At 46.6% G+C, this 26,679-nt stretch overlaps 1 protein-coding gene across 2 annotated transcripts in view; it reads left to right on the plus strand.

Moving 5' to 3' along the window:
- The window catches only part of THOC1 (THO complex 1), a 191,480-nt gene that overhangs the window by 72,436 nt on the left and 92,365 nt on the right, over positions 1 to 26,679 (plus strand). For both annotated transcript variants that reach the window (XR_003854773.1, XM_029591099.1), the window contains exons 10-14: positions 3,264 to 3,372; positions 4,443 to 4,574; positions 6,049 to 6,149; positions 25,536 to 25,602; positions 25,897 to 25,947. Coding sequence is in view for 1 of the 2 variants with exons in the window: in XM_029591099.1 (XP_029446959.1) it covers positions 3,264 to 3,372; positions 4,443 to 4,574; positions 6,049 to 6,149; positions 25,536 to 25,602; positions 25,897 to 25,947 (460 nt within the window). In the remaining variant the exon portion in view is untranslated. The remainder of the gene's footprint in view (positions 1 to 3,263; positions 3,373 to 4,442; positions 4,575 to 6,048; positions 6,150 to 25,535; positions 25,603 to 25,896; positions 25,948 to 26,679) is intronic.

Consider the following 26,679-nt stretch of genomic DNA (forward strand, 5'->3'; position numbering starts at 1 on the left):
CCATTACAGTCATCCTTACTATCCCGCTGGAAGCCGGTCTCGGAGGAATTCCATCCACCGCTTCAACTCAAGGGACACGCGAGGTCCATCTACCGCTTCCACTCAAGGGACACGCGAGGTCCAGCCTGCTGGTACATCCCAGGTGTCCTGGTGGCTGGATCCCAAGCATCTGTCATCCGGGGTCTCTCTTCAGGTGCCCAACTGGACAGTGGTGACCACAGATGCCAGCCTCTTCGGTTGGGGAGCGGTCTGCCTGGGGAGCTCGGTCCAAGGCCTATGGTCCGTGTCGCAAGCCCAGTGGTCTATCAATCGCCTAGAGACCAGAGCGGTCCGTCTGGCCCTGCCAGCCTTCCTGCCGTTGCTGCGGGGGAAGGCAGTTCGAGTGTTGTCGGACAATGCGACCACAGGGGCATACATCAACCGCCAGGGCGGGACAAGGAGCCCCCAGGTGGCGGAGGAGGCTCAGCGCTTGATGGCCTGGTCGGAGCTACATCTCAGCAACATAGCAGCGTCTCACATTGCGGGAGTCGACAACGTGCAGGCGGATTTTCTCAGCCGTCATCGTCTGGATCCCGGAGAGTGGGAGTTGGGGGACGAAGCTTTTCTGCTCATTTGCAAAACGTGGGGGGTTCCCCACATGGATCTGATGGCCACGTGGCACAACGCGAAGGCCCCGTGATTTTACAGTCAATGTCGAGAACGGGGGGCAGAAGGCGTCGATGCGTTGGTGCTTCCCTGGCTGACGGATGTGCTGCTCTACGTGTTTCCCCCGTGGCCGATGATCGGCATGATTCTACGGCGCATAGAATTGCACCCGGCCAAGGTAGTCTTGGTGGCACCGGAGTGGCCGCGCCGGCCGTGGTTCGCAGACCTCGCCCAGCTGGCGGTAACGGCGCCCCTTCGGTTTCACGGAATGGCGGGCCTGCTCCTTCAGGGCCCCGTCTGGCATATGTCCGTGTCTGGGTGGTCTTTGAGGACTGGTGCGTGCAGCGTGGGGTGGTCTCCACTTCGGCTTCCGTCTCCGACAGTCTGGCGTTCCTCCAGGCTGGTCTGGCCAAAGGCCTGGCGTGCAGTTCCCTTGGCGTGCAGTTCCCTTCGGGTTCAAGTGGCAGCGCTCGGTTGTTTGCGGGGTACGGTCCGTGGTACGTCCCTAGCGCTCCACCCGGACATTGCTCGCTTCCTCCGGGGTGCCAAACGCCTTCGTCCTCCCTTGCGTCTTCCTTGTCCGGCTTGGAACCTCAACTGGGTTCTCTCCTCCCTATGCACGGCGCCTATTGAGCTTTTGAAACGCGCGACTCTTAAGGATCTCACTCTTAAGACGGCGTTCTTGGTAGCGATCGCCTCAGCACGGCGTGTTTCCGAGTTGCAGGCCCAGTCCTGTAGTGAACTCCTTTTGCATATTTCCGATTCCGGAGTTTCTTTGCGCACAGTTCCTTCCTTCCTACCGAAAGTGGTGTCGTCTTTTCATATGAATCAATCGGTGGAACTGCCCGCTTTGGCGGGCGGGGAGTTCTCTGTTCCGGAAGAGAGAGAATTGCGGAAGCTTGACGTGCGGAGATCCCTCCTCCGATATCTGGAGGTCAGTAATCCTTTTCGGGTCACAGATCATCTGTTTGTCCTGTTCTCTGGTCCTAAGAAAGGGGTGCGGGGAAAACCGCTTCCCGTGGGCCTGAGGGCTCGCTCGACTCGTGCGCAGGCGGCATCTTGAGCGGAGGCTTCTCTGGTATCGCCTCAAGAGATTTGCGGGGCGGCTACCTGGAAGTCGTTACATACCTTTATCAGGCAGTACCGGTTGGATGTCCGGGCTACCGATCCCGGGGGATTTGGAGAGAGGGTACTCCGAGCGGGACTCTCTGCTTCCCACCCTCGGTAATTTAGCTCTGGTACATCCCAGGTGTCCTGGACTGATCCTGGTACGTACAGGGAAAGGAAAATTAGTTTCTTACCTGATAATTTTCGTTCCTGTAGTACCAAGGATCAGTCCAGGATCCCGCCCGCAGTGCTACGCTGAAGTAATGGAGAGTCCGCTCTTTGTTCTGAATTATTTTGTTCCGCTTGTTTAACTCTCTCGGTTGGAGAGTCTGTTTCCAGGAGGGGTGTTTTCCCCGTTCTATTAGCGGTTTCTAGCTAGTTTAGTTCTCTGGTTGTGTTCTACTTTGACATTACGTATGACTGAGGGGCTGTGACTGGCACAGGGGCATATATGCTCCGCCCTCAAGTTTTAGTCTGTCTCCATCTACTGGTGCGGAGTCACAACCCAGGTGTCCTGGACTGATCCTTGGTACTACAGGAACGAAAATTATCAGGTAAGAAACTAATTTTCCTTTACTTTAACTCATGCCTCAGAAGATACATACGTGTGTAATCCATTTTTAAAAATTACTCCCAGTGCCATTTTGCTTAATGTTAGCCTTCACTAGGATTTTATTATTCAGTTGAACATTTTTTCAGGTTCAAGAGCTAACAATATAGTTGAGGTCTCTTCTTTCTGTGCCAGTCATATCAGATTTAGAAACCCATGGATAGTGTCTGAAGCTTGCCTATTATGGATAAATCCCGATTGATCAGGATGAATTAAGCTAGGTGTACAACGTTAGATATTCTTTTAGTGCCTGTAGAACACTTGGCCGCCGCTTTCCAGTATTGACCATATTTTAAGAGTTGAAAATTCACATGACCCTAGACAATGGCCAGAATAAAATAATGGACCCCAATTTTATCCTTTCCTCTGTCATCCAAAGCAGGGAAGCAGCAGCCAGCACAGGGCCTGTGAGTCTGTATGCAATTACAGGTCCTTTGCTTGGGTTTCTCGTTTGACAGAAAGTTTGCACAGGAGGAGGGAACAAGATCCTGTGCTAACTACCAGTGGCAGATGAGGGTGGGAGGTGGAGCAGCCCTCTTTCTGTGACTTCTGCCCATTCACTGACTTTTTTTAACAAGTCCATTTAGGAATTGCTGCTCTAATAAAGAGCAATAGAAAATCATCCATGACAAGTAGTCTGTGGACACCTCCAGATAACTCTACCTGCAATTTATTTATTTGATTAATATATCAACTCTTCAGGCACTTGTGTGCAGCTTGCCCCAAATTTCTGAAGCTTTTTAGCAATACCCGCTGCACCTTGTTTAGAAGAATTATGATGAACAGAATTGTATGAGTTCTTCCATTCTTGTGTGTTCCAGTTTTTTTAAGAGCAGAGTTGAGTCTGTCCTCAGTGCCTTATATTGATTATTATTTTTTTATGTTTTTTGTCTTTTGTTAGCTCCATTCCTATAGACTACAACCTCTACAGAAAGTTCTGGTCACTCCAAGATTACTTCCGGAATCCTGTGCAGTGCTATGACAAGAGCCTCTGGAAAACATTTCTCAAGGTAGCAGTGTGCCTGGTTTCTGCATGGCCGCCTCAAGTCGCATGTGTCTGAAGCCTAATGATAGTAGGCTTGTGTTCAAGAAACTCCCTACCTTAAAAGCTGAACAGGGATGAGGGGGGGGGGGGTGTTTGTTTCGTATCATGTTTCCTAGCAGAGAAAATAACTTTTTCAGCTCAAATTGAACTTGGAAAGCCTGATGTTGTAGCTTTATTAGTAACACTAAAATATGCTTTGCTTTTTTTCTTTTTCACTTGATCTATTGACATTAACTAGAAATAAGTGTCATACAATTGCAAATAAAAATATCTAACTTGAAGCATTAATTCAAAATACTAAGAGCATGTTGTATTAATGGGTAGACGTGCATACTGGCTGACCAGCTTATGGTAGAGGCCTGCCTTCTGTAACTTGTTACCTTATAGAACTGGAGCTGATAAAGTAATTATGCAGAAGCATTCTGAAGAGAGGTAGCATATAGCTTTGACACAGAAAATGAGTGTTGAATGGGGGGCAGAATATAAGGCAGCATGTTCTTGAGTAGTTGGATCGAATTACTCAGGTTACGGCATTTGAAAAAGCTGTTGCACAGCATACAAAGACTGACCAGTTTCACATGGTTTGGTTCTCTTTCCTTTCCTTGACAAAGATTTCAGAAGCGGTATCTGACTAGTATATATGTGAGGATTATTTATCTATACCATCATAATATGAGGTGGGCACATGACACTGGGATGGGGAAGAGTATGATTCAATGCTGACTTCCTCTTCATCCAGTAAGGCCAGTCCGTCACAGATGGGTTAAGCAAGCCAACCAGTAGATGGAGACAGAGATCAAAGCTCACTGATGTCGGTGCAAAGGTATATGAGGAATGACATCAGCCTGCCAGTATTCTGTCTCCAGCAGTAGTGTTGCAGGCTGCCAGTTTCATTCTCACTGTTATGATTTAATGTAGTGTTCAAAATGCAATAAAAATATTCAGTGCTGAAAATGTTACTCCATTAGCAATTAAATAAAAGAATCTCTTCCCACCCTTGCATCTTCCAGTAAGAGATGCCCTTTTGAATTTCAGTATTCTGATGAGGTTTTGGCTGTGTTTAAAAGCTACAAGTTGGATGATACACAGGCCTCTAGAAAGAAGTTGGAAGATCTGAAGGCTGAAGGAGAGCATGTATATTTTGCTAAGTTTCTAACCAGTGAAAAAGTAGGTACAGCCTTGGCTTACTCATTTTGGCTTTTGAGGAATGAGTGCTCAGCTTAATTCATGTTAGGTGAACATTTTAGTTATGGTTGGTTATGTTAACTTTTATGTACATTTTTGTTTTTATTAGTTTATGTAAACCACTTTGAACTTTGCCTATAGTGGTGTATAATTTTTTTTAAATAAAACAGTTGGCATGTACAGTACAAGTGGGTACATGACTTGGGATTTTATTATATCTGAAAGGCCTTCACCCCTCCTCCTACCTCCGACCACCCCCAAACTGCATGAACTGCAGAGTTTGGCATGGGGACTGCCACTCTGGCCTAGGGATGCATGACAGCTAAATTTGGCCCTGGCTGCTCATGTAAAAGCTATTGCTGTACAGACCGTGCAGCATGATATGACTTTCAATACAACTCATCCTGGTTGGTCCCAAAGCACACAAACCTCCCACATGAAGCAAAAGCAACAGATTTCACTTCTTGATTGACAGTGGGAAAACATCTCCATGATTTCAGGTATACTTGTGGATGATAAACTAACATAAGAACATAACATAACATGTTCACTTTCATTTATTTACAATTGTCTATTACTCTCTTCTAACATGTTCACTTTCATTTATTTACAATTGTCTATTACTCTCTTCTAAGCAGGCACATATAACAAGTGATAAGAAATATAATTCATACTGAAACTTAGTGGAAGATATTGGTCATTAAACATGTTTCCTGGGAAAACATGCCAAACCTCTGGAGCAGGACCCTAATATGTGGTGTCCCATGGGATTACAGCATGCTTCAGCCCACCAGAACCCCTGCAAATACCCAGAATAACTTATACTAATAGCTTTCCAGTGTCCTTCCTGCAAGAATGCTCATTACCGGTCACTTTTTAAAATCATGTACCCGGTTGCTTTTGATATTTTTGTTTGCATGTTTTGTTCCTGGGAAGCTTCATATTTCATGCTGAGCAACAGAAAACAAACTGCTTTTTCAACTCCAAAAGGCACACTAAAAGTTGTAAATAGATTTTTTTTGTTAATGTGTATGTAAGAGACTCCCTTGTGTTAGGAATTTCAATAGAAAGGGATCAAGATTTGTTTCAAGGAGGAAGGGGGATCAAGGTGGATTCTGGGGCTGTTGGAGTCAGAAACTCAAAGGGCATAACCAGGTTAGACATCTAATGGAAGTCAAACACAGTGAGCGAAACACATGACCTGTAGCCGAATATCTGAAGGGTGATAAGTGATGTTGGTTGTATATATTGTTTACTTTGCTAATCAGACTTGAAGGGTAATTATTTTATTATGAATGAATGAATTAAAGATCCTTCTACATGAATACTGTAAAAACTAGAGTCCTATTATATCATAGAAAAACCCATCCTTCTCATATGGGCTGGTCCTCAGAATGATGTGGTTATAGGATACATAGTGCTTAACAGTTGTCATGTTTGTTTTTTTGTTTTGAAGCTCATGGATTTACAGCTGAGTGATAGTAACTTCCGCCGCCACATCCTGCTACAGTATCTCATATTGTTCCAGTATCTGAAGGGACAAGTCAAGTTTAAAAGGTGAGTGCAGGAGTGTGAAGCATAGGTTGCATGTGAACGCAGAGTAACAGGTTATTAAGCCCTAACATGCATGCACAGATTATTGCAGTAGTACAGAATGACTGATTGGGGGAAATTGAAGTGTGACTTGATTTCTTCATCAAAAAGGAAGATGAATTGGCTACACAAGTGGGTGTCATCATCCAACAGCATTGACACAGGAAGCTCTCTCAGAAAACCCTAGAAGGGAGTCCTCGTGCATTGCTACCTCATTGGTCCTCTCAGTGTTTGTCATACTGGGTCAGACCAAAGATCTGTCAAGCTCAGCATCCTGTCTCAGATAGTGGTCAATCCAGGTCATAAGTACCCAATAGGATCCCAAAGAAAAGGTCCATTCTCACAGGACAAGCAGGATGGTAGTCCTCACATATGGGTGACATCACAGGATGGAGCCCAATCACGGAACACTTTTGTCAAAGTTTCTAGAACTTTGACTGGCACCTACTGGGCATGCCCAGCATGGCACTAAACCTGCAGCCAGCAGGGGTCCCTCTCCAGTCTTCTTTATTCCGCGCAGCAGTAGCCACGCGGGTTAAGGAGCTCCACAGAGATTCCTGACAGGAATTTTCCTCACGGAAGTACTAAAAACTTTCATACCCCACAGGGGTCCCTCCTTCAAATTTTTGATTCCGCGGTACTCCGGTAAGTTTTACCCGTTTTCGGTCGATTCCCATCGAGTTTGGCCCTCGCGGCCTACTGGCCGTCGACCGTACCGCGGCTAAATTTTTCAAAGGCCATGGCATCGGGGTTCCGTCGGTGCCCAGACTGTACTTGTACCATGTCCATTACAGACCCGCATAAAGTCTGTGTAATGTGTCTCGGATGCGAGCATGATGTCCTGACTTGCACCAAATGTGCCTTAATGACACCAAAAGGTTGCAAAGCCAGAATGGAACTTCTCTTCTGTTCTCAAACTCCGATGCCGTCTATTGCATCGACGTCGTCTGAACCGGCACCGTCCACTTCGCGCCAGTATCGGCCGGTGACCGTCCGGCGTTGACGACTTCTCGGCCTTCAACTACCTCTACCCCCCCTCAGGACCGAGGGGATCATAGAGAGAAACATCGGCATTGACACCGCAAGTCTCGGACCATCGAGGAAGGAAAATCTTCTACCTCGCCATCATCCGAGCCGCCATTGAAGAAACCCCGTCCAGAAAAGGCACTGACCTTTTCTGCGACCGGGTCACCGAGGCAACCCTCACCCAGACGGGTATCAGGAGCCGCGACTCCGCCTTTAACGGTGGTCCCTCTTGCCTCGACAGCAAGCTCTCACTCTCATCTCCCTCGCACACCAGCTACAGTCTCAGCAACACATGACTGCACGCCACTTCCTTATCCTACTAGGACACATGGCGTCCTCAGTACAGGTTACCCTAATGGCCCGCTTGGCCATGAGAGCCATGCAGTGGACTCTAAGGTCACAATGGACTCAGTCCGTCCAACCTCTATCAACCACAGTCCACATCACCGACGCACTCCATCAGTCTCTAGCCTGGTGGAAAAATCAGATCAATCTCCTCCAAGGCCTGTCCTTCCAGGCTCCTGACCCTCAAATAATTCTCACCACCGATGCTTCCAATCTCGGCTGGGGAGCCCATGTGACCGATTTGCAAACACAAGGAACTTGGTCTCCAGAGGAAGTCAAACACCAACTCAGTTTCCTGGAGCTTCAAGCAATCAGATATGCTCTCAGGATATTTCAGGATCGCCTTTCCAATCAGGTCATCCTGATTCAGACGGACAACCAGGTGGCCATGTGGTACATCAACAAACAGGGAGGGACGAGCTCCTTCCTACTGTGTCAGGAAGCTGCGCAGATATGGGCGGAGGCCCTCTCCCACTCGATGTACCTCAGGGCCACCTATTTGCCGGGAGTGGACAATTTGTTGGCGGACAACCTAAGTCGCGCTTTCCATCCGCACGAGTGGTGCCTCAACCCCTCAGTAGCAGACGCAATATTCCAACGTTGGGGTCTACCTCGCATAGACCTCTTTGTGTCACCTCAAAACCTCAAGGTAGAGAACTTTTGCTCTCTCACTCGCAGCCAACACGCACAGCCAAGAGATGCGTTCTCCCTCTCATGGGCCACCGGTCTTTTATATGCATTCCTTCCACTTCCACTTCTCTCGAAGACTCTCATGAAGTTACGTCAGGACAAGGGACGCATGATCCTGATAGCACCTCACTGGCCTCGCCAAGTATGGTTTCCAATACTTCAGGATCTCACCATTCACAGGCACATTCCCTTGGGAACAGACCCGCTTCTGATCACTCAAAATGATGAGTGCCTGCGCCAGCCCAGTCTTCAAGCTTTGTCCCTGACGGCCTGGATGTTGAAAGATTAATTCTTCAGCCACTTAACCTTTCGGAGCCAGTTTCCCGTGTCCTGATTGCTTCACGGAAGCCTTCCACGAGAAAGTCTTACCTCTACAAATGGAACAGGTTTAAGTCATGGTGTTCTCCTCAATCCCTTGATCCCTTTACCTGTTCCACCACGACGTTTCTAGACTATCTCTGGCACTTGTCAGAATCAGGTCTGAAAACGTCCTCCATCAGAATGCATGTCAGTGCGGTGGCCGCCTTCCATAAAGGTGTCAGGGATGTTCCTATTTCAGTACAACCCCTCATAACACATTTTCTGAAATGCTTGCTTTACCTCAAGCCTCCACTTACGCCCTCCGACCCCCTTCTTGGGACCTCAATCTGGTTTTGGGTCTGCTCATGAAACCACCATTCGAGCCTCTCCAATCCTGTGATCTTCGCTATCTCACAGAAAATGATTTTTCTTTTGGCGATCACATCTGCTCGCAGAGTTAGTGAGTTACAGGCCCTAGTTACCTATCCGCCTTACACTAAACTTCTGCAGATCCGGGCAGTACTCCGTATTCACCCTAAGTTCTTACCTAAGGTAGTATCAGAGTTTCACATTAATCAATCCGTTATACTACCTACCTTCTTTCCCAGGCCTCACTCCAATCCAGGAGAACGGGCTCTGCATACCCTTGACTGCAAATGGGCTCTAGCCTTCTATCTAGACCGTACAGCTGCCCACAGGAAAAGCACTCAATTGTTTGTCTCTTTCCATTCTATCAAATTGGGGCAACCTGTGGGTAAGCAGACTCTCTCCTCCTGGTTAGCGGACTGCATATCCTTTTGCTATCAGCAAGCAGGAATTCCACTTCAAGATTGTGTTAAGGCACACTCTGTGAGGGCCATGGCGACTTCAGTAGCACACCTACGATTGGTGCCATTTCCTGACATTTGCAGGGCTGCTACCTGGAGTTCTCTCCATACCTTTACAGCCCATTATTGCTTAGACAAGGCTGGAAGACAAGATTCCATCTTTGGCCATTCTGTCTTGCGAAACCTTTTTACAACTTGATGTACCAACACCCTTCTGCCTGCCCCTTAGGGTTCAGGATGCCCTCTACCAAATTCCACCCCAGTCCTTGTGCCTATTGCACATCTTGGGTACATTTGGTGCATTTCTCTGACATCCTCAGCTCTGTACTCACCCATATGTGAGGACTACCATCCTGCTTGTCCTGTGAGAAAGCAAATGTTGCTTACCTGTAACAGGTGTTCTCACAGGACAGCAGGATGATAGTCCTCACGAAACCCGCCCGCCGCCCCTCGGTGTTGGGTTCATTACATTTTCTTATTTTATTTTTTGGCACTTCCTGTAGCTTTAAACAAGACTGGAGAGGGACTCCTGCTGGCTTCAGGTTTAGTACCATGCTGGGCATGCCCAGCAGGGGCCAGTCAAAGTTCTAGAAACTTTGACAAAAGTGTTCCGTGATTGGGCTCCATCCTGTGATGTCACCCATATGTGAGGACTAACATCTGCTGTCCTGTGAGAACACCTGTTACAGGTAAGCAACATTTGCTATCCTTCTTGCTCATATCCAGGGGGAGACCTTTTTTTTTTTTTTCTATGCGGCTAGAAGTGGTTTATAGTCTTCTCCAGGATCTTATTTAAACCCAGCTACGTTAACTGCTTTCACCTCAGATTCCCACAGATGGCTTTCTCTCTAACATTTTTATACTGCCACAGTTAGATTCCCTATTTCCTAGCATATAGCCAGATGGACTCAGGACCAATGGGTTTATGCTCCCCTGCCAGCAGATGGAGATTGAGTCAGGTTTCAAAGCTGACATCACCCTAGATACACTCCTGCAGTGAACGCAGCCCTTCAGTTTTTCTCAGTCTCCAGCTGATGCAGACATGCTTTCCCTATGAGGATCACTGTACCTTTTAGAAGAAATTCTACTTTTAAATTGGAGGAAAGATTGAGCCCCGCTGTCTTGCGGTGATACCTAAAGGGCCCTCCCCAGTTGAGAATTCCTGAGGTGATTTCCGAGATCCCTCAGAGGTGTGCCTTGGTCCAGGAGCCAATTCTGGTGTGGACTTTGCTGATGAAGCAGCTGAAAGGCAGCGGGTTCAGGAAGCCGAGAGTGGTGATGGCCAAAGCCCTGGCTCCCCGCAGCCAGAGACAGTCTCTGTACTCAGCCAATAAGTGCTGAGCCCAGGTAAGTTTTAAAAAAAAAAAAAAAAAAGAGAGAGAGAAGAGGATTTCCTCCTGATTCAGAGATGTTGGAGGAGTTTCGGTAAGACTTCCTCCGGTCTCCTTGTTCGACGTGCCATACCAACGTCCTTCCCGATCCCGTTGGGGTAAGGGGAAGTGGGCTTCCGAGCGTGTTAAGCGCCCCCCCTCAGTGGGCTAGGCCCCAATTTAGGCTTGGTCGGCAAACTGAGTGGTAGGCTGTGGTGGCGCCATCTTGCAAACGTTTGTGCTTGTATTGCCCACCATAGAGCTTCAGTACACGCAGTGTGTGTCGTCTCTGCGCATGCGCTTGGTGCATAATGTTGCGCCCAGCCTGCGCGCAGCACATTGTGCGCATACATATGCACATAACTTACCAGGCGTAGAATACAAGTAAATCCAGGCGCATGGGCTGCGTGCACCTCACTCTGGCCCGCGTAGGTGCCCAAAATCTGTGTGCATAAAATTTTAAGCGTGAGCCATCTGAACACAGTTACCGTCGCCAGTGGCTCTGGCAGCAAAGAAACATAAACGCCTTTCTCTCTGCACTGCTTTTTATGTTAGGGCTGCATAGTCTGACCTGGATTCTTGCTTATGTCAGCACTGAGGAAGCCCAGCTCCTCCCATTCAGAGGATGGGTCAGCCACAGCTTTAACCGGAAGTACCCTGGATCTGAGTAACCCCGAGACTGGATCATCCATGGGAGAGAAATTTAGCGGCACCTATCCCAGTACCTCCTGGGCTAGGCATGGATGCAGCCACCTTCTTTTGGGTGTAATACATTCAAAGCCTTCATGCAGGCGCAGTCTGCTACCTCACTTGCTCCTATCTGGACAGAACCTCAGCCGGTAAGCCCTCCCTCTCCCAGTCCTATCGGCAGACCTCTAGGCATGCCTCTGCTCACCAAGGAGGGACTCGGAAATCCCCCCTGGTTTAGAACCATATCGGACCATGTTATGGTTTTTACATAGATGAATTGCTGGCCCTGATTTCCCAGACCCTGAAGATGCTGGGAGCTCCTGGGGTGAACTCTATCATGGAATCAAAGAAGAATCCCGTTCTGATTTGCCTACGGAAAGCTTCTTGCTACTTTCCAGTACTCAAAGCCAACCAGGAGTTGATTGACCTGGAATGGGAAGCCCCAGAAGCAAGTTCTAAAGTGGACAAGCATTAGAAACTCTATACCCACTGGATCCGCAGTGAGAGAATGTTTGTGTTTCCCTAAAGTGGATGCCCTGTCTGTGCCGCCTCTAAGCAAACAACTATCCCATCGGAAGGAGGAGCGGCCTTAAAGGATGGGCACGATAGGTGGATGGAGGCCATCCTTAAATAGGCCTTTGATGCGATAGCTATGACCTTAGATTGCTTCATCTTGTCCTGGTAGCTCGTTCCTGCCTTCTCCCCTCTCGGGAGGTGGGTGACTCTGGGGCAAATTCCAGAGCAGTTATGGAACCCCCCACGCCGGAGAAGTGGCCTCAGTGGTGGCGGCCAGAAAACAGCTATGGCTGCGGAATTGGTCAGCAGACACAACCTCCAAGGCAAATCTCACAAAGATGCCTTTTAAAGGATCATTCCTCTTTGGAAGCAAATTGGAAAAGCTGGCCAGTAAATGGGGCGAATCTCCAGTACCCCAGCTTCCAGAAGAGAGCAGTTACAGTGCCCCTTACCCATGAGGGGTCAATCCAGGGGCTCCCAATGCTTTCACCCCTATAGAAACGACGTTTTAGAGGTCTCTGTCCTTTGGGAGGTCTCAGTCCTTTCAAAGTTGGCAGCCCAAAAGAGGTTCAGGCTCATCCCAAACCCCACAATGAAGTTTTGCCGACCCACCCTCGGAACAAATTGATAGGGGGTCAACTGTCCTACCAACAGTGGGTCAAGATCACTTCGGACAAATGGGTACTGGAGGTCGTACGAGAAGGATATCTCCCTGCCACTCCCAGCACAAGAAGCAGGTGGTAAGGCTTCTCAGGATGAGGACTATAATCCCAGTATTTGCACCCCAGGAAAATACGAGGCATTATTCCATCTATTTTATCGTACCCAAGAAAGAAGGTTCCTTTAGCCCTATCCTGGACTTCATGAGCTTCAACCGACATCTACAAGTGATTCATTTACACATGGAAACCCTACGCTCCATGATAATGGCCTTATAATCAGGAGAATTCTTAACCTCCCTAGACCTATCCGAGGCCTACCTTCATATTCCAATCCGGCAAGAACATTGTTTCCTAAACTTTGTGGTACTGGGTCACCATTATCAGTTCTGGGTACTGCCCTTTGACCTGGCCACTGCCCCCAGAACATTTTCCAAGAATATGGTGGTCGTAGTGACAGCGTTGAAAAAAAGAGGAAATCCTGATGCACCTGTACTTGGATGACAAGTTGATCCAGGCAGTCTGTGGAAGAGAGTCTCTGGGTGATGACCTTGCTTCAGGAACTCAATTGGGTCGTAAACCTGGACAAAAGCAGTCTCAACCTCTCCCAGTCCTCGAAATATCTGAAAGTCTGGTTCGAAATCAAGCAGGGCAAGGTCTTCCTCCCGACCACCCGGATAAGGAAGTTGATGTCTGAAGTGTGTCTGAACACGATATGCCAGACAGTATGGAGCTATATTCAAGTTCTCTGTTTAATGGCAGCGACCTGGAAGTAGTGCCGTGGGCCAGGGCACACATGCAACCAATTCCACGCTCCCTGCTCTCACGTTGGAACCCACCTTCTCAAGACTATTTGATTTGCCTTCACTTACTGATGAAAGTATGCTCTCGGCTCCAGTGGTGGCTGCAGGAAGCTCATCTGGGCAGGGGTGTACCCTTGTCCCCTCTGAACTGGCTGGTCCTCACAACAGACATGAGCCTCTGGGCTGGGGAGCTCACTGTCAGGAACTGACGGACTAGGGTGTTGGACCAAGGAAGAGGCCCTCTGGAACACAAACTGCCTAGAAACCTGAGCAGTCAAATTGGCTTGTCTACAATTCAGCCACATGCTCCAGAGTCAAGTGGTCCGCATAATGTCAGACAAAGCAACAACGGTAGCCTACATCAGCTGCCAGGGGAGAACCAAAAGCCAGCAAGTGTCACAGGAGATAGATCTCCTTATGATCTCAGCCTCCCACATCACAGGAAAAGATAACGTTAGAGCAGACTTTTAAGCAGGGAGAGTCTGGATCCAGGAGAGTAGGTGTTATCGGCCAAAGCCTTTCAGCTGGTAGTATATCACTGGGGGTCTCTCGTCCATCGACCTGCTGCCGCATCTCACAATGCAAAGATTCCCCGATTCTTCAGTCGTAGAAGAGATCAGTTTACCCTGGGGATTGACGCTCTCATTCAGACCTGGCCAGAAGAGGGGCTGCTATATGCCTTCCCTCTGTGGCCCCTCCTAGGCAGGGTCATGCGCAGCACCACGTGGAATTAGTCCTACTAGTAGCTTCAAATTTGGCCCAGGCGTCCGTGGTATGTGGATATGCGGACACTCCTAGTGGAGACAAACCCCCCCCCCCCCCCCCCCCCCCGTGCCTCCCACCACATAGGGACTTGCTCCAGCAGGGACCAGTCCTTCACAAAGATCTAACTCTATTCTCTCTTATGGTCTGGTCCTTGAGAGGGCTCGCCTGATGAAGCAAGAATATTCGGCAGCAGTAATTGCCACCTTACTCTGCGCGCGGAAGTTCTCTATATCCCTAACATATGTGCGGGTCTGGAGAGTATTTGAAGCCTGGTATGAGAAATGCGGTGTTCCCCCTCAGATGGTCAAAATCACACTAATTCTGGAATTTTTGCAGGGCGGCTTGAATAAAGGTTTAACCCTTAACTCCTTGAAGGTCCGGGGCGAGGTGAACGGAACCTGCCTGTCGGCTCATCTGAACATGGCCCATTTTCTGAAAGGAGTGAGGCACCTCCAGCCACCCATAAGGTGGCCGGTTCCCTTGTGGAATCTGAATCTAGTATTGGAGTTTCTGACAGGGCCCTCCTTTCAGCCGCTGCGCAGTCTTTCTTTGCATTTATTAACCCTGAAAACTGAGTTCCTGGTGGTTATTTGCTTTGCACATCACATCTCTGAACTACAGGCATTGTCGTGTCGGGAACTGTTCCTCTGGATGACTCCAGGAGCGTTACAGCTTCGTACCGTTCATCCTTCTTGCCCAAGGTAGTCTCGGAGTTTCATTTGAATCAGTCCATTTCGTTGCCATCCCTAGATAAGCCCAAGGACATGGAAGAAAACCGCCTCCGCTATTTGAATGTCAGTAGGCTTTTGGTGTGGTATCTGGAAGTTTCAGAACTGATCCAAAAGGAAGCAGGGCAAACCAGCTTTGCGGGCTACCATAGCTCGCTGTATTAAGGAGGTGGTCACAGGAGCTTATGTGGAGGCAGGAAAGCCATTACCCCTTCAGGTTAAACCTCATTCCACTAGGACTCAGGCAGTCTCATGAGCAGGAAACTAGATTGTGGTCTCCTGTCGACATCTGCTGAGTGGCAATGTGGTCCTCCTTGCACACCTTCTCCAGGTTCTATCGCCTGGATGATCAGGCCCGGGAGAACGCAGCCTTTGCAAGGGCAGTGTTATCTGGACCACGGGCAGCCTCCTGCCCTGATTGAGAGTAGCTTTTGTACATCCCATTGGTCCTGAGTCCATCTGGCTACATGCTAGGAAATGGAGAAATTACTTACCTGAATTTAGTTTTCCTTATTGTAGACAGATGGACTCAGCATCCCGCCCATGGCTGCCGAAGGGGGAGGGGGGGGGGGGAACTATCAATAATACCACTAAAGATTTTTTTTATAAACTACAGGTCCTTAAGAAACTAAGACCCCCTCCTCCATCACTATGAATTCCGAACTGTCCTCCAAGCCATTATATTTAGCAAGATTGACTACTGCAACACCCTACTTTTAGGCCTTCCCACAATTTCCATCAAACCTCTCCAAATGCTGCAAAATGCAGCTGCTAGAATTCTCACCAACTCCCGCAATATAGATCATATTACGCCAATCCTCAGAGATCTCCATTGGCTTCCGAACCCCTCCAGAATACTTCACAAGACCTTCACAATTATCCACAAAATGCTACACAACTAGAATATTCACTGGCTTAATGACTCCCTGCACTACCACACCTCCAACAGACCAACCAGAGCTGCCTAGAAAGGATCCATGTCTATACCCTCTCACAAACTCACTCATCACATCTCCACTAAAGATTGCACCTTCTCCATAGCATGACCTACTTTATGGAACTCAATGCCCCCCGAACTATGCCAAGAACACTGTACAAAGACCTTAAAAAAAAAAAAAAAAAAAAACCCAACAAAAAAAAACTACTACAAACTTGGCTATTTAAACTGGCATATACATAACAATACCCTCTCCCAAAAAACATCCACCCTCACCCCCCCATTGAAACCTTGGACCCTAATTCTATTTAAACTTTCAGTTAATTTTTTAGAATATAGTTTCTCTTCAGAATTCTTGTAAATAGTTTTTTTTTGTTTTGGTTTTTTTTTAATCTCTTATCTAATCGCCCTTCTCAAGGCCTGTGGACCCTTTCTCTTCCTCTACTCTCCCATCTTCTTCCTTCACTTCCCTGTTACATGTAACTTTAGCGGACAACAAATTAGCAGACAACAAACTCGTAACTCCGAGTTTGTTGTCTGCTAATTGTTGTTTATAATTTATAATTTTAAATTTTGTTGACTCTTATTTTTGTTATTTGTAATAATTTTAAATTTTAAGTCTTCCTCAGCTTTATCTATAAGTTCTCACGAAGTTAGCCCTGTTTTCCCTGTACGTACCAGGATCAGTCCAGACGGTGGGTTATGTCCCCCGTCCAGCAGATGGAGTCAGAACATAAGTCAGTACACCCTCTGCTGGAGCTCAGTATCTTTCTGACTCCAGCAGATGAGAGTTGGGGAGCCTGTAGCTTCCCCAGGGTGACAGGGCCTTAGAGTTTTCTATTTGTCATCGTCTTCTGTCATTTTCTTATGCTTTGGATCAAGTTTGTTAACAACTGTTAGAGTTTTTAAAAAAAGGTTAAAAGAAATAATTCCTGAGGAAGGCATCGTGCCGAAACTTGTACAAGTCAACATCGTTACCATTCAACATCTTGGACTCTCAGAATATTATATTTTCAAGAGGAGGAAACAACTTAACAAGCTAAGTAAAAAAGAAAAATATAAAAAAACCATGTTTTATTGACGGGGATAATAATCAGGAGGCAAGTGCGCACTAGTAAAATAAAAAAGTAATAAAGTTAGTTACTAGTATCAAACAAATTTTATTGCCATATTCTTCAATAAAAAATACTTTGTTAGTAAATGGGAGGTAGGAGGAGGTGAGTTAATGATTAAAAAATCGAAGTGCTAAGAGGCAACATGGAGAGTGCCCACTTAGTAAAATATGAAACCACCACCCTTCCTCACAATAATTAAGAACATAATTATTAAGAACATAATTAGAACATACTGCCAACATAGAAACGAAGCTTACAAACCTGGAGACTACTTCTCCTACAGAAGTCGAGACTATAATGAAAAAAATTAAACCAGCACTGCACCCCGCAGACGTAATGCCTACTAAAACTCTACTTTCAATCCCCACTACTATAGCAAAACCCACTGCAAAGATCCTCAACAAATCGATTTTATTGGGCACTGTTCCTTCTCAGCTCAAACATGCCATCATAAAACCTACCCTTAAAAAACCAAACCTAGATACTGCTGATCCAGCGAACTATCATCCAGTTTCAAACCTCCCCTTCCTATCCAAAATAATGGAGAGAATCATCAATAAACAACTCACCGAATACCTCGACGAGCATCAATTACTCTTCCCATCCCAATATGGATTTAGAAAGTACCACAGCACGGAAACGCTTCTACTATCCCTATCAGAGTCGATCCTAAAAGCCCTAGACTCTGGCCACTCATACATTCTTGCCCTTCTAGATATATCTGCTGCCTTTGACACTGTCAATCACAACACCCTCATCACCCGCCTCACTGAAATAGGTATTACCGGCACAGCTCTACGCTGGTTCCAATCATACCTGAACAATAGGACCTACAGTGTTAAAAGTGGACGATGTGAATCCAAGCCAAGAATCCTCGCACAAGGAGTACCCCAAGGATCCTCACTTTCTTCAACTCTGTTTAACATTTATCTCACACCTCTCTGTCGACTACTCTCAAAACTGGGTTTTCAACACTTCATTTACACAGATGATGTGCAGATCCTCACACCTATAAACAGCTCTCTCACTAATGCACTGGACACATGGAATGCGGCACTCACGGAAATAAAAAAACTACTTACTGACAACTACTTGGCCATTAACACCAACAAAACTGAGCTGCTCGTCATCTCACCTCCAAACAACTCCACTCTGAACACAACTTCCTTATCCAAGTCTGCCCACCCACAGCACAACAAGTCCGCAGCCTTGGTATCATCATTGACAACAATCTCACCTTTAAAAAATTCATCACTGCCCCTGTTAAAAATGGATTCTTCAAGCTCCATACACTAAAGCGTATCAAACCTCTCTTACACTCATACGACTTCCGCACAGTGCTACAAGCTACAATCTTGTCAAAGCTTGACTACTGCAACGCATTACTGTTAGGCTTACCAAAAAACACGTTACAACCATTACAAATGCTACAAAACGCAGCTGCCCGCATACTCACCAACACACACCGCCACGATCACATCACTCCTCTTCAGTCTCTGCACTGGCTACCCGTTGCATCCAGGATTATATACAACTCCATTACACTAATACACAAGGCTATTCATAACAGAAACATGCAATGGTTTTCCGAACACCTGTATTTCAAGAAGACAAACCGACCAACAAGATTGCTGCATCAGGCCAGACTGCCGATCCCCTCCCCTAAACTTACCAAACATGCATCTACAAAAGAACGCTCTCTCATCAAAGCAGGATCCACAATATGGAGCAGTATGCCCTCTGAACTATGCCAGGAACCATGCCACAGAAAATTTAAGCAAAACCTAAAAACCTGGCTGTTCAAAAAACCATACCCATGACTGACTGGGCCCCATATAGGCCGCATACGTCGCTCTTTAACCTCCATCCTGATTCCCCCTCCCATCCTACCTGCACTTGTTCCCTAGAAACGCTCGCTACTGTATAATGCTATATGTAGATCAAATTCTCGGTAATCCCTGTTACTCTTACGTCAATGACATTTATTTGCTTAGTTAACTGTTAAACATGCTGTTTGTTCTTTTTTTTTCTTTTATTATTTTTGCTCCATTTAATATTTGATTGTAAAGCCTGTTGCTGCATTACTGTTTGCTGTAAACCGAGGTGATGTGCTGCACGTGCCACAGTATATAAAAAATCTCTAAATAAATAAATCTCTAATAAAAAAAAAATATAAAATATAGAATACGCAATAACATTTGATTAAGGATAGAGAGAGAGAGAGAGATACCAGGTGATTTCTTGGGGTTAGGTCAATTGATTAAAACCTGGGTGAGTAATCTTTAAGATAAGTAGTGCCTCCAAAGTATCCCCGTGACGAGGAGTGCCAGTCCTCCATCAGTGCCAGTAGTCCACAACAGTTTCCATGGTCCAGATGCCAGTCACAGATCCTCCCCTCCTGTTTCAAAGAGGATCTGGTCACACCTCCTTCCTCCCAGTCAGTGTTGGCATCAGAGGAGTTTGAGAGGCGAGTTCAGCCGGCAGGCAATGCAGGACATCAGTCCTGTGGCACAGACAGCATCAGAGCCGGCACAGTCAATCTCGGAGTTGCTATTGGTGAAATTCCATGCGCCCATTTGCGCATTACCAACCCAGCTGGTGTCTGTTTCCAGGTTGGCATTGATGCCTGTTGAAAACGCACCCTCCCTCTGCCAATACAGTGTTTTTAGCCGGTTCCTTGGAGGAGTAAACTCCTCCTAGGCCAGTTGAGATGCCAGGGCCTGCAGCCCCTCTGTCCAGCCTCACCAGTGCTTACATCTCTGGTCGAAGGCCAAGCACCCAGGATTTCCTGCCCTGTTGGTGTCTGTGAGGATGAGGGCCTCTATGACCCCTGGGGAGATGACCCTATGGAGTTCTCCACCGATGGCTCTGAAGGTCTCTTCTCAGACCTTTTCCTTCAGAGTAGCAAAGGGGATCTCCACCTGAGGACCTAACCTTCGTAGGTTTTGTGCTGGTGATGATGGAGGCAATCCCTTTTCAGTTGCTGACAGAGGAGGATGCCAGGCACAAAATGCTTGAAATCCTCCAGTTCATGGAGCCTCTTAAGGAAGTTTTGGCAGTCCTGGTGCAAGACATTCTTAAGGAGTTACTACTGAGGATATGGGAACAACAAACCCTCATGGTGCCTCCCTTGAATAAGAAGGCTGAAGGGGATTTACCTCATCCAGAAGGCTCCCGGGTTCAATAAGCCATAGCTTCCCCTCCAATCAGCGATAATCAAATCCGCTCTCAAGAGAGCCAAGTGGTCTCTGAGCCATTCCTCGGCACCCTCTGGGGAAGGATCACAGAGCGATGGATGCTCTGAAGAGAGTTTTTCAGGGAGCCATGCTCATTGCATGCATAGCTTCCTACCAGCTGTACATTTATTTATTTATTTAAAATTTTTATATACCGACATTCATCCAGGATATCATATCGGTTCACATTGTAACATAAACTGGCACCAGGCATGAGCCAGTACTCACGGGACATCTGGAAGGAGGTGCAGGAGGTGGCCGAGCAAGTGCCTCAGCAGCAGCAGGATACCTTTATGTTGCTTGTGCATAAGGGCCTAGAGTGAGGGAAAACAGGTCCAAGCAATCTACGATGTTTTTGTGATGGCTTCAGGGGTCTCTGCAGTGGGAATCGGCACCCACAGAATGGCATGGCTGCAGGCCTCTGATCTCTGACTGGAGGTAAAGGAGACTTGCTGATGTGCTGGGTACTGGGGAGAATCTCTTCAGAGGTAAGGTGAAGGATGTGGTGGCACAGCTTCAAGACCATTATGAAACCCTCTAACAACTTTCTGCCAGCACTCCGGATCTATTGTTGTCCTCTCCTAGGAGGTCGGTGAGATCAGGGCAGAGGAAGTCTTTCACCAGAGGAAGTAATATCCTCCACCCCCTTGTTTCCATCAGCAGCATCAGGGCTCCCACAGCTATCTCAGGCAGCAGAGAGCTCCCAAGGCTCAACCAGTGCCTCATTCCACTCCAGGGACAGGGTTTTGACTGGGTCGTAGGGAGTGCAGTCCAGTTAGTGGTACCCAGGGTGATGGATCCGCCAGTCAGGTGCAAGCTGCAGTACTTTGCAAACCCAGAATAACCTCAGACCAGTGGGTTCTTTCCATCGTCCATCAAGGGTACCAATTGAACCTATTGGGTGCCCCACCAGTTTGCCCTCCAAGCCTGTTTTGGGGGCCGGTAGTGCATCAGGAGATACTACTGAGCTCTCCTTCCTATTAACTGCCAGAATGGTTGAGCCTGTTCCACCAAAGCAAAGAAGGCGGGGACTTTACTCCAGGTGCTTCCTGATTCCAAAGAAACAGGAGGACTCCATCTCACCCTAGACCTAAGGGCCTTGAACAGATTTATCAGAAAGGAAAAGTTCAAGATGGTTTCCCTGGGCACCTTGATCCCCCTTTTACACAAAAAGGGGCTGGCTATGCTCCCTCACTCTGAAGAACATGTACACCCACATCGAGATCTTCCCAAGTCACCGGAAGTATCTCTAATTAGTGGTGGGAAAACAGCACTTTCAGTATCATGTGTTTGGGCTTGTAGCAACTCCACAGGTCTTTACAAAATGCCTGACTGGGGGGGTGCATGTTTTTTTCCCTTATCTGGATGAGTGGCTGGGGCCGTCAAGTCCATGCACTTGACCTTAAGAACATAAGAAAATGCCATACTGGGTCAGACCAAGGGTCCATGAAGCCCAGCATCCTGTTTCCAACAGTGGCCAATCCAGGCCATAAGAACCTGGCAAGTACCCAAAAACTAAGTCTATTCCATGTTACCATTGCTAATGGCAGTGGCTATTCTCTAAGTGAACTTAATAGCAGGTAAACACCGCTATACTAACTGTACTAACCACATCCTCTGGCAACAAATTCTAGAGTTTAATTGTGCGTTGAGTAAAAAAGAACTTTCTCCTATTAGTTTTAAATGTGCCCCATTCTAACTTCATGGAGTGCCCCCTAGTCTTTCTACTATGCGAAAGAGTAAATAACAGATTCACATCTACCCGTTCTAGACCTCTCATAATTTTAAACATCTCTATCATATCCCCCCTCAGCCATCTCTTCTCCAAGCTGAAAAGTCCTAACCTCTTTAGTCTTTCCTCATATAGGAGCTGTTCCATTCCCCTTATCATTTTGGTAGCCCTTCTCTGTACCTTCTCCATCGCAATTATATCTTTTTTGAGATGCGGCGACCAGAATTGTACACAGTATTCAAGGTGCGGTCTCACCATGGAGCGATAGAGGCATTATGACATTTTCCGTTTTATTCACCATTCTCTTTCTAATAATTCCCAACATTCTGTTTGCTTTTTTGACTGCTGCAACACACTGAACAAACTATTTCAATGTGTTATTCACTATGACGCCTAGATCTTTTTCTTAGGTTGTAGCACCTAATATGGAACCCAACATTGTGTAATTATAGCATAGGTTATTTTTCCCTATATGCATCACCTTGCACTTATCCACATTAAATTTCATCTGCCATTTGGATGCCCAATTTTCCAGTCTCACAAGGTCTTCCTGCAATTTATCACAATCAGCTTGTGATTTAACTACTATGAACAATTTTGTGTCATCTGCATCTGCATCCAGGTGTTGGAGTCACCAGAGTTTGTCAACTACCTGAAGTCACTTCAGTTGGACTTCATAGGAGCCCTGCTATAGAAATGACTCGGGCCAAGGCCTTCCTACCTTATCAAAGGGCCACCATCATGGCAGAGATTCAACAGAGCTAGCAGGTGTCAGCCTGGCACATGTTGAGGTGGTTGGGCAGTATGGCTGCAACCGCTCATGTCACTCCCTTGACAGTTATATATGCACAAAGCCCAGTGGACCCTGAGGTCACAGTGGCACCAAGCCACTCAGAACCTCCAGGATCTCATCTGAGGCACCTCGCCCCTCCAGGACTCCTTGTGCTGGTGGCAGGCACTTTCAAATCTGGAACGGGAGATGTCTTTCCAACATTCTCCTACCCAAATTGTTCTAAACATGGATGTGTCCACACTGGACTGGGGAGTTCATGTAGATGAGCTCAGCACCCAGGGTCTATGGTCTGCCCAGGAATGCTGTGCCAAATCAATTTCTTGCAGCTTCGGGTGATCAGGTACACACTATGGGCTTTCAGAGAAGAGCTGTCCAACAAAGTTTTCCTGATCCAAACAGACAACCAAGTGGTGATTTTGTGCTATGTCAACAAGCAGGGGAGGTACATGGTCATACCTCCTGTGTCAAGAAGCGGTTCAGATCTGGTCATAGGCCCTAACCTAGGGCTTTGTACCTGGCCAGAACGGACTGAGTCAGGCCTTCAAACCCCATGAGCGGTCTCTGGACCAAGGGGTTGCGAATTGGATATTCCGCCCCTGGGGGAGCCCAGATGTGGATGTCTTCACGTCCCCTTGCAACAGAAAGGTGCCTTTGTTCTGCTTCTGGTACAGGACAGATGGCAAACCAGCCTCAAACGCCCTTGCCTGGCATTGGGGTGAAGATAATTCTGTATGCAAATCCTCCGGTTCCCTTAGTAGTGAAGACTCTCTTGAAGCTTTGTGAGGACAAGGGGTCTATGATCCTCATAGCCCCTTATTGACCAAGACAAGTCTGGTTTCCACTCCTGTGGGAGTTATCCATTCGGAGGCCAATCAGTCTGGGGACTTCCCCAGCTCTCCTCACGTAAGTTCGAGGCAGGTTGATACATCCCAACCTCCAGGCCCTGTTGCTCACAGCCTGGATGTTGAGAAGTTAGTTTTGCAACCACTTAGTCTTTCAGAAGATGTCTTTGGTCGTGGTGTCTTCTAGAAAGTCTTCCACTAGAAAGTCCTATGGACTGAAGTGGAGGAGGTTTTCTGTGTGGTGTGAGCAGACGACGCTAGATCGTTCTCCTGCCCCAAACAAAACTGCTTGATTACCTTGTACACTTATTGGAAGCTGGCTTGAAAACCAACTCCATTAGAGTTCATCTATGTGCAATTGGCGCATACCACCATGGTGTAGATGCTACACCCAACTCTGTACAGCCTATAGTTGTACATTTCATGCTTCAATTGAAGTCTCCCCTAAGGCCTCCTGCTGCGTCTTGGGACCATAATGTGATGTTAGCTCAGTTGATGAAAGCTCCTTTTGAGCCACTGCGCACCTGTGACCTGAGGTACCTGACCTGGAAAGTCATATTTTTGGTGGTGGTCACCTCAGCATGCAGAGTTAGTGAGCTCCAGGCCTAAGTGACTTATCCATCTTACATCGGTAAAGAAAAGCCTTAAATAAATAAATACACTAAGTTTTATCATGATAGGGTGGTCTTTGCAACATACCCTAAGCTCCTGCCTAAGGTGGTGACTGAATTCCATCTTAACCAGTCCATCATCCTGCCAACATTCTTTCCCAAGCCCCATTTGAACCAAGGCAAAAGAGCCCTGCACAGTTTGGACTGCAAGCGAGCTTTAGCCTTCTATCTGGAGCGGACAGAAGCTCATAAACTGTCCACCCAACTTTGTTTCTTTTGATAGAAATAGGTTGGGCATTGCTATTGCCAAACAGATACTATCAAATTGGCTAACAGATTGCATCTCCTTCTGTTATGTCCAGGCAGTACTGCATCTTGGGGCTTATGTCAAGGCTCATTTTGACCAAGGCATGGCAGTGTCAGTAGCTCACTTGTGAGCAATTTCCGTGGAAGAGATCTGCAAAGCTGTGATGTAGTGTTCTCTCTACAGATTCATATCTCACTGTTGCATGGATAGGGACAGCCGACATGATAGTAAGTTTGGCCAATCTGTCCTTCAAAATCTGTTTGAGGGTAGAACCCAACTCTCTCCCACCTAGGGCCCGTTGTTTGGGTTCAGGCTGTCTCCCCCTCTTGTTACCCTCAACACCATTGTTGTGTCTGTTGGCACCTAGTTGAGTGTGTGTTAGTCCCCTTTTATGTTGGGGAACAACCTATAGCTAGGGCTTCACCCATGTGGGAGGACTACCATCCTGCTTGTCCTCTGAGAAAGCAGCGTTGCTTACCTGTAACAGGTGTTCTCCAAGGACAGCAGGATGTTAGTTCTCACCAAACACGTCCACCACTCTGCAGAGTTGGATTTCTCCTGGTTTTTGATTTATCTCTAATTCTGTGTGTTAAGACTGAAGAGGGACCTCATGTGGACACTTAGTATAGGGCATGCTGGGCATGCTCAGTGTGGCTGGTCAAATTTCTAGAAACTGACATAAGTTTTCCATGTTGGGACTCCATCTGATGATGTCACCCATGTGTGAGGACTAAACTCTTGCTATCTTTCTAACATATTGTAACTCTGATAAGGTAAGCAACTCTGCTTTATCATCCATTTGTGGGTCTGATTTTATCCTGCAGTCTGTGAAGAACCTCAATTACAGATAAGCAACCTCACTATATTTGGTTTTTGGGGGGAAAATGACAACTTTGCCATTTGGTCTCTTGTTATTTATTGGCATCTAGTGCAAGTCCAACAAAGCTTTATCTGATGGGATGAGCAGTATAATCATAAGTTCAGTATGGGGGATATGGTAGGTTGCTGCTGTATTGCCTCTTGCTGAAAGAAGTTTACTCTGCAATATTTTCTTTCAGTTCCAACTACGTTCTCCTTGATGAGCAGTCTCTCTGGATCGAGGACACCACAAAACTAGTTCATCAGGTTAGTAGTATTGAGGAACTATTCAGTGACTGCTCTGCATGCTGACATACGGTCGCATATAGGGGTTCAGTCTCCCATTCCTGCTGTCTACAAATATTTTTGCTTCAACTGCGATCTCCCCCGTCCTAAAGAAACAGAGCAGCGACATGTTGACAGAAATAAGAAGCTGTCTGATTTATCTTTGAACAGCAGGATTCTTTTCTAGCTTTGTATTATGTAAATGTTTGAAATGTTCAACCATAAATATGCTTGTGAGGGCCTAGAAACTGTAACTATCACCTTGTTTCCAAACAGCTGCTGTGTGAAACCCCTCCAGTTGGAGACAAATTTTCAAAGATGATAGAGGTATGCTTTTTTGTATTTGGTAAGTGTGTGTATGTTCTCATGATATGGATTAGTGTATGCCCAAAAATTCAAGGGCAATACTTATATCTTGTCTGTCTTCAGGCTTAATTTTACTGGTGGCCACTGTGCCTCGCAAGCTCTTGACCGATTGATTTTTTTTTTTTAGATTGTAATCCACTGCAGTTGAAATATATTTTAATAGCTGTAATACTTGAGTTTATAGTTGGAAAAGACAGTTTCGGTTTTTTTTTGTTTTGGGGTTTTTTTTTACCTTTCTGTGTTTTATGCTTGTAAAGCTTATGTTTGGCATAGAGTGGCCCAGCTTATGTTGTACTAAAAACTTTAAACTACTTCACCCTCCTCCTTGCCCCACATATATCAAATGTTTTTATTAAACTATGACTGTGGAGTCATATGAGAGGAATTATACTGTTTCCTCTCGTATAACTGCACAACTCATGAAGGGGAGTCTCTTCTAGCTCATGAAAATCTAAACCCTGAACATTTCTTCAGTTGAAGTGTTCTCTATATGTAGCCTATATGTACATATGGTGAATTTGGTAATAGATCCTGAAGGGAGGGCAGAGTAATTCCAGAACATTCAGTTGATGAAACTGGAATGCAGGATATTTCGTTCTTCCAGGCCCATATTTTTCTTCATGAGGTGAATGCAGCTGCCTGGTTGACTTATGAAACTTAAAAGGTAATTTCCTAGCGTGTAGCAGATGGACT

The sequence above is a fragment of the Rhinatrema bivittatum genome, chromosome 2 (assembly GCF_901001135.1).
Source record: "Rhinatrema bivittatum chromosome 2, aRhiBiv1.1, whole genome shotgun sequence".
Taxonomy (NCBI): Eukaryota; Metazoa; Chordata; class Amphibia; order Gymnophiona; family Rhinatrematidae; genus Rhinatrema; species Rhinatrema bivittatum.